The following is an 11,045-nucleotide window of genomic DNA, read 5'->3' on the forward strand; positions in this document are numbered from 1 at the left end:
ATATGGTACTGGCACAAAAACAGAAATATAGATCCATGGAACAGGAGAGAAAGCCCAGAGATAATCCCACACACCTATGGTCAACTAATCTATGATAAAGGCGGCAAGGATATACAATGGAGAAAAGACAGTCTCTTCAATAAGTGGTGCTGGGAAAACTGGACAGCTACATGTGATTGAATGAAATTGGAACACTCCCTAAAACCATATACAAAAATAAACTCAAAATGGATTACAGACCTAAATGTAAGACCGGACACTATAAAACCCTTACAGGAAAACATAGGAAGAACACTCTTTGACATAAATCACAGCAAGATCTTTTTTGATCCACCTCCTAGAGTAATGGAAATAAAAATAAACAAATGGGACCTAATGAAACTTAAAAGCTTTTTCACAGCAAAGGAAACTATAAACAACAGAAAAAGCAACCCTCAGAATGGGAAAAAATATTTGCAAATGAATCGACAATGGATTAATCTCCAAAATATATACACAGCTCATGCAGTTCAATATTAAAAAAACAAACCACCCAATCAAAAAATGGGCAGAAGACCTAAACAGACATTTCTCCAAAGAAGACATACAGATGGCCAAGAGGCATATGAAAAGCTGCTCAACATCACCAATTATTAGAGAAATGCAAATCAAAACTACAATGAGGTATCACCTCACACGGTCAGAATGGCCATCATCAAAAAGTCTACAAACAACAAATGCTGGAGAGGCAGTGGAAAAAAGGGAACCCTTTTATCCCATTGGTGGGAATGTAAATTGATACAGCCACTATGGAGAACAGTATGGAGGTTCCTTTAAAAACTAAAAACAGAGCTACCATATGGTCCAGCAATCCCCCTCCTGGGCATATACCAGGGAAAACCATAATTCGAAAGGATACATGCACCCCAACGTTCATTGCAGCACTATTTACAATAGCTAGGACATGGAAGCAACCTAAATGCCCATCGACAGACGAATGGATAAAGAAAATGTGGTACATATATACAATGGAATATTACTGAGCCATTAAAAGGAACGAAACTGGGTCATTTGTTGAGACGTGGATGGATCTAGAGACTGTCAAACAGAGTGAAGTAAGTCAGAAAGAGAAAAACAAATATCGTATACTAACACATATATGTGGAATCTAGAAAAATGGTACAGATGAACCAGTTTACAAGGCAGAAATAGAGACACAGATGTAGAGAACAAACGTACAGACCCCAAGGTGGTGGTGGTGGTGGGAGGAACTGGGAGATTGGGATTGACATATATACACTAGTATGTATAAAATAGATAACTAATAAGAACCTGTGGTATAAAAAAAATAAATAATTTTTTTAAAAAAAGAAGTAAAAATAAAAACCAATACAACAACACAAACAACAAGTTACTCTGGAGGCAGAACTGACAAGATGTCATCACTGATCAAATATAGGGATAATACAGTAGTCATGGAAAACTGACATGTTCGAGAATTGGGAAAAAATCCTTAAAACGCATTATATGTATAAAAATTATATAAAGTGGAAAAATATTCCTGGGTTTAATTCTGTCGGATGGCGAATTACAAAAAATTACAAGTGGGAATTCTACTCAGGCCAAAAGAATTGATCTGCACAGAAGCTAGTGCATATTTGAAGGAATCCAAACCAATTTAACCCGATCTAAGACCATATGGAGACTTGTAAACTTGCTCATGAATTTTGATTGTCCTACCCATTAATTTTCAACTAGTGGGTCAAGGGTCACCAGGAGTGCTCACAAGTAACCTGCAGTAGATATGAGGCATTTTCTAATAATTATTAAGGCACTAACATAATAAGCGCCCTCATAAAAAGCACACTTTCTACTGCAGTGACACTCTCACTCTTTAATGAAGTAATAGATGGTATTTAACATGTGAAATACTGAAAACTACCAATATGGCTAACAGAGCTAAACAAGTATATTTAGAAAGGCAGATAAAAAACGGTAATGGCAATTATTGCTAGGAGGTAGAATTAAGGACTTTTTATTAATGTTCTTCAGTATTTTCTAGGTTTTACAATAAACATGTATTACTTTAATGTTAAAAACTATTATACAAATTGTAATATGAAATGGGGAACAAAACAAGGTAAATTCTAATGTCAATATGACCTCAATATATTTTATACAAATTCTTTCTATATTTACTATTTACCGTCTCTACAGACACATAAAAAAGATCTATTTCTACTACTTAGAGTCCAGCAAACAAATGCATACTTCCTCTCTGAAAAATGTGAATGTTACCTATCAAACAGTAAATATAACAATGAAATAAGAATGATACAGTCTATGAATTATTTGCACTGAAGGAGGAGCCACTAGTCCTAACACAAAGAAAAGGGGAGGAACAGCAGTGTATTTCTGCACCAGGGTAAAAGTGCATTCATTCATTCAACCAGTAGATGCATGCCTTATCTAAGTAAGGCACTGTGCTAAGAAGTACTCTTCCACTAAAATGCATGCTTTTCTGCAGATACAGAAAGCAGACTCCCTCCTAAATATCAACCATCTTATATTTAACTCAATACTAAGGAAAAAGTTAAGATTTAGCTTTCCATTTCTATTCAAGATAACATAATTCTATACACATGCAAATAACTTGAATAACTGTAATCAGATCACCCTGGGCTAAGAACACACAGAGGCCATAGGAAGTTCCTGAAAACCTAGAGGAAGGGTAAATATGTGTCTAATCTTTTAACAATAACCAAAACAAAAAAGGCGAGGGGAGAATGACTAATCATTGGAGATGGATAGACTTAACTCTGCCAGCAAGGAAGGCACTAACGCCAATCCCACAATCAAGTGTCCCTAATCCCATGAATTTCTAAAGAAACCAAGGTGAGAGACAAGTAGAGAAATTCTGTGAAATGATTTCCTTCTATGATGGATTGGCAACCCTAAAGGATGACAGCAAGCAATAAGTGTAGTCTGGCTTCAGAAGACAAAATTTCTAATTTTTAACCCTGTATGATACTCATAAACAAACAGAAACATTTTGGATGAGCATATCTGACTAGAGTCACATATACAGTTTCAAAGCTAATCTTGCAGGATATTTTAAGAAGTATCTTACAAAAGTAAATCCTGGATCAAAATTTATCTAATAATCTTTACAAATGAACCAGAAGAGGGGAATGAAAGTAAATCCATTAAATTAGCAAATAAAACCAAGGCAAGCAGAGTTGGAGCCATCTCAGAAAAGTTCAATAGAAAAAGAAATGGTTGCTAAATTACAGAAAATAACAAGGTTAGTATATTTATGAATAAGAATCAAATGGTACTGGCATAATTTGGAACAAGCCCACCTCAGTCGAAGAATGGCTTTTAAAACACAAAATGACCTACAAAATAAATGCAAGAAATATAGTGCTGATGTTAAATACCTCCAGTCAGAAATAACCTATCTGAACTTTCACAGACGTTTCACTACACCTGTCTTATGGCACTTAACACTTAACTATTTAAATCCCCAACCTGATCATAAACTCCTTATTGATTCTCCTCATAGTAGGTACTCAATAAGTCTTGACTCAATTAATTAGAATGCATATTGTACTGAAATAGGAATGAATACAATAAGAACATAAACCTTTCTATTTTAGAAAACACTTTCAGAGCTATTACATTACTTGATCCTCACAGCCTCCTGGTGAAGGAGGCAGGACACGGAAAGAAACTGGGGCTTGGAGAGCTTAAGTGACTGGCCTAAGACTACTGTGTCAATGTAGTAAATGGTTATCCTGATGGAAGATTATGCTTTTTCTGTTAACTAATTCTGGACACTTTTTGTCGAGTGCTGCTTTCAGTTGGTCTAATTGGGAGCAATACTTGTTGAAATTAACCGTTTGGTTTTCCAGAAGGAGCTCATAATAGAGGACTTCTTCCAATCCCACCATTACACAACATCACCTTCTTTGGACAAAGACCGGCCTCTGGTGTGGTTGGTGGTGGTTCATTTCGCTTGCCCCACGATCTCTTCAGTTCCATATTACTATACAGTATCCACTTTTCATCGCACGTCACAATTTGTTTTAAAAACGGAACGTTTTCATTACGTTTCAGAAGAGAATCGCACACAGAAATATGGTCAAGAAGGTTTTTTTCACTTAACTTAGGTGGAACCCAAATATCAAAGCGATTCACATAACCAAGCTGGTGTAAATGATTTTCAACGCTTGATTTGGATATTCTGAGTATGTTGGCTATCTCCTGTGCAGTATAACGTTGGACGTTCTCAATTATTGTTTCGATTTGATCGCTTTCAACTTCAACTGGTCTACCAGACTATGGAGCATCGTCCAGGGAGAAATCTCCAGAACAAAACTTCGCACACCACTTTTGACACGTTCGATCAGTCACAGCACCTTCTCCATACACTGCACAACTTCTTGTGCATTTCAGTTTCGTTTTTACCTTTCTTGAAATAATAAAGCATAATATGCCGAAAATGCTGCTTTTTTCTTCCATCTTCAATATTAAAACGGCTACACAAAAATTCACCAATTTTGAAAACTCTTTTTTTAAATGCATGCTGATGTGAGAGCTGTCACATACAATCTAACAAAATGTTTTCTAATGAAGTTAAAGAACTAAGTGCTACTAGAGCCATCTTACAGAAAAAAACGAACAAACCTTTTGGATCACTCAATATTTAACCCAAATTAACCCATCCAGACTCATTTTAATAGTAGTTCACAGTAAATTTATCTTGGGAGGGGAAGCTAAGGGAAGGAGAAGAAACAACTGACTCTCACTCTTCCATTTCCCTATTGAAACAGGAAGTTTTGGCAAAGAAAGGTGGAAAGCTGCCATGTCACCACTGAACTTTCTCCTTTTCAAGTACATTTCAGGGCTTTCATAAGAATGAGTAGTATGGCAGAGCCTCCTAGCAGAATGGTTACCCAAGTAACCCTCCAGCTCTATTTGTAGAAAAGAGGTGAAGTTTTCATTTATGATACTATTCAAGTATGTGGAAAGTTGTTTTCAATAAAATTTTAAAGTGTTGTTTTAAATAATGATAACTAAGCCTAAGTACATTATAATACTGAACTTTTTGTTGTTCATTTTACATACTATAGGACAAGCTAATAAGAAATGTGGCTTTCACTACACCAAGTGCTGGCTGGGTGGAAAGGAATAAAAAAAAATTCCTCAACAGGTTTAGAAACACTTAGATACTGCTATGTTTTATGGATCAAGGTAAAAAGAAGCAAAGAGGCCTGTTTTTTCTTGCATTCTCAAGCTGCCCTTTGACTACCTGTTAAGACTATATATATACATTTGGATTCTCAAATAATCAGCATGAGGCTGAAACTTTATTTTTCTTGTCGTATTTCATGACTGTGGCTCTCTGCTCACTGGTACCGAGTGAAGAACAGAAAGGAAAGAAACATGATCTGACTACCATTTCTCACCATGAATGCAGAGCAAGTGGCACTACAACTTAATGAAGGAGCTCACGCTGCTCTGGCCTTATTCAAGTCACAGAAGTTCAAAGCGAGAAGAAATGACCTTGTCTCACCTCATTTACAGATAAGAAGCTAGTGGTCACTGGTCAGTGACTGCCAAAAGCCAATGAACCAGGCAGTACTGGATACGTAATTAGATCCCAGGTTTCCTCCTTCCTTATCCTGTTGCTCCGACAACATCTGGCAGCTGATGGAGAAGTGTCAGGGGTGGAGTGTAGGACAATAGGGTAATAAGCATGGGCTCAGCCTGGTTTGCAGAGCTACAAACTCTGAAGGCACTCCACCTGGCTCCTAATCCTACTGGTGGGCAGCAGGTCACCATAGGCAACTCTTGCACCCAACACATCACAGCCTCTATGTATATTCTACCTGTCAAATGGAAGTGAGAGCAGCAGAATTCTGAACGGACATCTTCTGATGACTTTTCACAGTAAATGACTTTGAAAAATCAAACTGACAAAGGTTCTACATTGCAACAATCCTACTTAAACTGAATTGCAAAAGATCTGATGTTTCAACATACCTTTTCAAATATATGTTACTCTTAAAACAATTAAATCCTGGACACTCCAAAAATAGCTAAGAGCTGTGCAATTTATCTCCTGGTACCAGTCTGTGGAGAACAAAAATCTAGATAAACCTTCTGACCTGCATAGGCAGCAACATGCCCACCAGGCATTTTTCTGAACCTCTGAAAATCTGACTGACAAAATAACTGGCAGATAGTATAAGTACTGTAAGTGTAAACTCGTATGCAAATAGTTTTTTTTTTCTTTAAAGAACAAATTTTGGAAAATAAGATATTTTTAGATATGTGGTGTTTAGACACGTGGTGTTAACTCTACACAAAATTATCACACTGCAGAATGTGAAAACCCTGGAAGAAATATACTTAGGAAAATACAGGCATGCCTCATTTTACTGCACTTCACTGAGCTTCACACGTACTGTTTTTTACAAATTAAAGGTTTGTGGCAACCCTGTCAAGCAAGTCTATTGGTGCCATTTTTCCAACAGCAATTGCTCACTTCACGTCTCTGTGTCACATTTTGGTAATTCTTGCAATATTTCAAACTTTTTCATTATTATTTTATTTGTTATGGTGATCAGTGATCTTTGATGTTCCTATTGCAAAAAGATCACAACTCATCAAAGCCTCAGATGATGGTTAGCATTTTTTAGCAATAAAGTATTTTTTAATTAGGTATGTACATATTTTTAGACATAATGCTCTTGTACACTAAAGAGACTATAGTACAGTATAAACATTAACTTTAATATGCACTAGGAAACCAGAAAATTCATGTGACTTGCTTCATTTTGATATTCACTTTATTGCAGTGGTCTGGAACCAAACCCACAAAATCTCCAAGGTATGCCTGTAAAATAAAACAAGCAGGCTGGTTTCCATCACTTGGCTAGGTTTGTGTATCGTCACTACTCCTGTCAGTATTAACCATTTAACAATTATAATTACAAAGAATTTTCACATGACTTATTTTACAAACACAGAATGTTATTTCCCCATTTTAAAAGGGGGATAAGGAAACTGAGGCTTAAAGAATTAAAATTTTTCTCCCATGTCCCACAGCTAGTAAATAATTTTTCATTTTTCTACAACAGCAAGAATTTTTAAAAAATCATTATGCTTAAATCACTTTTAAATACATAGGAGGGCTTCCCTGGTGGCACAGAGGTTGAGAGTCCGCCTGCCGATGCAGGGGACACGGGTTCGTGCCCCGGTCCGGGAAGATCCCACATGCCGCGGAGCGGCTGGGCCCGTGAGCCATGGCCGCTGAGCCTGCGAGTCCACAGCCTGTGCTCCGCAATGGGAGAGGCCACAACAGTGAGAGGCCTGCGTACCGCAAATAAAAAAAATAAATAAAAATACATAGGAATTTCTTGGCATTAAAAAAAATCTTTAAAAGAATAAAAACAAGAAAAATGATAAAGTTTTCTTTATTTTTCTTCTCCAATTTAAGACAATATCGACAGTATACTTCCTGATTCTAGACATTCCAATAATTTGCCCCATCCTTCTCACTCTGTAATTTTTTGTTTATTGTGGATTTCATTGTGAATGCCTATATATATATATGAATATATGCACAGCACGTTTTTCAACTTATGTCAACACATTTTGATTTCTAAAACTTCCTGATATCATCCAAGCAAAGACTATGCATTTTTACTGACATGATACCAAGTCACTTCTTAAGACTTCTGTTTCTCTCTTAAGTTATAAATTTCATGAAGCATATAATTCCTCTAAGTCCTTTCTTACTTCCTACTACAACCTGTTCAGCACCAGAAGGTCTCCTATAAATGCAGAATACAATCTCAATATTCCCCTTCGACTAGGGTTTCTCAACAAACATTTTGGGCTGGTAATTCCTTTCTGTGGGGAGCTGTCCTGTGCACTGTAGAATGTAACAGCATTCAGGAGTTCGCCCACCAGATACCGCAAGCACACCTCTCCCCACTACGTGACAATCAAAAGTGTCTCAGACATAACCAAATATCCTCTTAGGGGCAAACTCATTCCTGCTTGAAAACCACTGTCATAGGCTAGGCAAAAAAGTATCCATTTATCCCTTGTTTGGAAAGAATAGTAAGATCAGCTGTGTGAAATTTTTGCAGGTTGAATTATTCCCCTCCTCAAGATATGAAAATTTAACAAGAAAAAAAACCTGAAAAAGCCAAACTCTATGACTCATAAACCTTATCTGCTAAAGCAAATAGTTTTCAAGTAAGGTCATATAAAATTTTAAATTCTTTATAAAACTTGTCACCGTCATAGATGTCACAAATATCAGCTGTTTTCTTAAATAACTTAATAATCCCACTTGTTTACTATAAAAAGTTTAAGATAAATTTCTTCAAAACACAGAAATAGTCAACTCGGGGCTTCTCTGGTGGCACAGTGGTTGAGAGTCCGCCTGCCGATGCGGGGGACACGGGTTCGTGCCCCGGTCCAGGAAGATCCCACATGCCGCGGAGCGGCTAGGCCCGTGAGCCATGGCCGCTGAGCCTGCTCTCCGCGGCGGGAGAGGCCACAACGGTGAGAGGCCCGCGTACCCAAAAAAAAAAAAAAAAAAATCTATTTTAATGAGGGAATTAGGGTTACAAAGAAAATATTTGAGCAATAACTATAAAAGCTCATGACTTATTCCCTCCTTTATGACTATCACAAAAATAAAAGGCAGCAAAACTTTACAGACGCACAGCTATGGGCTAATAAACCTGATTGGACTTCCACTGGAGGCATTTCCTAAAAGAAATGGGTTTATTTGCTCTGGCCTGTTATAAAGTTGATGTTGGCCATGGGCAGAATACCTTATTGTAAAAAAACAAAATAAATTGTAAGAAAAGAAAGTTTCCTTTCCTACACTTCACCAAAAAAGAGGGGAAGAATGATGTAAAATTATTATTATGGCATTTTAATTTCTAACATGAAAAAATTCAAAAGCCTCAGGCAGTATACTTCACAATTTCACAGTATGTTTACAATTAGAATCACAGAGTATTGGCACTGGAAGGACCCTTAGGTGTTACCTAGTCCAACCCCTAAATCTTAAAGAAAAAGAAAAAGGAAAATAAGATATGGGAGGGAAGGAATCTTCGAATGTATCCACAAACTTTAATTTTTAAAAATCTGAGATAAATAGGGCAAAACGTTTTAACTTGGGTAAGCAATTCTTAGTGATTACATAGGAATATTATATTTTCTGGTATTTTTTTCTATTAAAGGTGAAATTAAGATGAAGAAATTAAGGACCAGTGAGGTAAATGGATTGTCGAACACACCAACCTCAAACCCAGGTTTTTCCTAAATGCTAGCCCAGAGCCTTTTCAGATTTCAAATAGTGTTTACAAACTACAAGAAATAATTTGTTATTATTAGACAGTAGCCTGAAGAAACACTTGATCCCTGCAGAAGGCACTGGCCATTTAATTCCTTAAATGTCTCCTTTACTTCTCTTTCTCTTGCACTAAGTGTGAGGGGAGGGCATGTAAATAAAGTATGTTATTGCTGGGCAAACCACACAGAACCAATAAAAAGATCAGTAAACTACTAAAAGCAGGCTCCTCCGTAATTCAGGGCAGCACAATTGCCCTCTCTCTCCCTCTCTCTCTCTCTCTCTCTCTCTCTCTCTCTCTCTATATATATATATATATATATATATATGTATGTATGGTCCATATATGTAATTATAAATTTTAGGAATCAGATTTTTTTAAAAAGTAAAAAGAAACGGGGGAATGAATTTTAATGATATATTTTATTTAACCCAATGTATTCAAATATTATTATTTCACCATGTAATCAACATAAAAAATTGTTGAGATATTACACTCTTTCTCCTACTAAGTATTTTCAAAACTCGGTGTGTACTTTATACTTCTAGCACACCTCAATTTGCACTAACTAACTAGGCTGCAAGTGCTCCTATAGTGGCTACTGTATAGGACAGATGGGGCTAGGACTACTTGTTGACTGAATTAAAAGCAGTTCCATCCACTTGAGTAGTTCTTTAGATTTCCCTCCAAAGCTGACAAAATGCCCAAAAGTCTTCTGCAGAATGCAAAGGTATCCCCAGTGTCCCCAAAGCTTAACATGTAAATGGTGCAAATAATTAATCTTTTTGAAGAATGGAGAAGCACACTACAATCTACTTCTATACACAACCCCTAGGGTAGAAGCATTGGTGTAAATTCTTCGGCGTGCAACCAAGCAGCACCTAATGATGATGCTGTTCGTGGCCTGAATTTCTCTCTATCGCTCCAAAACAAAATTGAAATTCCTCTTCCTATTGAGAGAATAAGCAATATTAAGGGAAGCTGTCACTTTCTCAGAAGCTCAGAAGTATTATGAGTTTGAATCCCTACCGACAAGCCTTTCGTAATGATCCTCCCCTGCCTGCCGATCCTTTCCCAAACCCTGCAATCTTAAAGAGAAGCCAGCTCCCGCTCGCTATCAACTGCCAAAAAGATCACTGCAAAACACAATTTCTTTTTTCTTCTTCCTTGGTGCCACTTTGAACGTGTGAGGCCACGCAGCCATCCTCGCTCCACGCGAGATGCAGGGAGGGGTTCTTTATGCTTCGGGGCCAGAGGGGCCAGGCTGAGGGCAGGGAGAGGCCGCCCAGGGTGAGCAGGTGGGACGGGGCAAGGGCTTCGACCTCAGGGTCGCGAAACCTGGGAATCCTGGCAGCCCGGGCGGACACCCCGTGGCGGCGGAGGCCAGCGCAGACCTCCCCACGCTCCGCACCTGCGGCCCAGGGAGGGGGCCCAGCCCAGCGCCCTCCCCGGAGGCGGAGTCGCGGGCGGCGAAGGGAGTACGGCCCGGGCTGGAGCCAGGAAAGGAGCAGCCCGCGGAGTGGGCCCCTCGGCCAGCGCCGACAACCCCAGACAGCCCGCGGCCACGCCCTCTTGCTTACCGCCCCAGATCCCCAGCTTCAGCTGGGACTTGTTCAGGTTCTCCACATAGTCCCCCAGGAAGCGGTTCAGCAAGTCCGCGACCACCGACTCCAGCACCAT

At 38.5% G+C, this 11,045-nt stretch overlaps 1 protein-coding gene across 4 annotated transcripts in view; it reads right to left on the bottom strand.

The window, feature by feature from the left end:
* Positions 1-11,045, bottom strand: part of VPS13C (vacuolar protein sorting 13 homolog C) — a gene marked incomplete at both ends in the record, with an annotated part of 174,469 nt that extends 163,424 nt beyond the window's left edge. For all 4 annotated transcript variants that reach the window (XM_082681146.1, XM_082681145.1, XM_082681148.1 and 1 more), the window contains one exon: positions 10,946-11,045. In XM_082681146.1, coding sequence (XP_082537272.1) covers positions 10,946-11,045 — 100 coding nt within the window. The remainder of the gene's footprint in view (positions 1-10,945) is intronic.

The sequence above is a fragment of the Grampus griseus genome, assembly GCF_964374135.1.
Source record: "Grampus griseus genome assembly, chromosome: 2".
Lineage (NCBI taxonomy): Eukaryota > Metazoa > Chordata > Mammalia > Artiodactyla > Delphinidae > Grampus > Grampus griseus.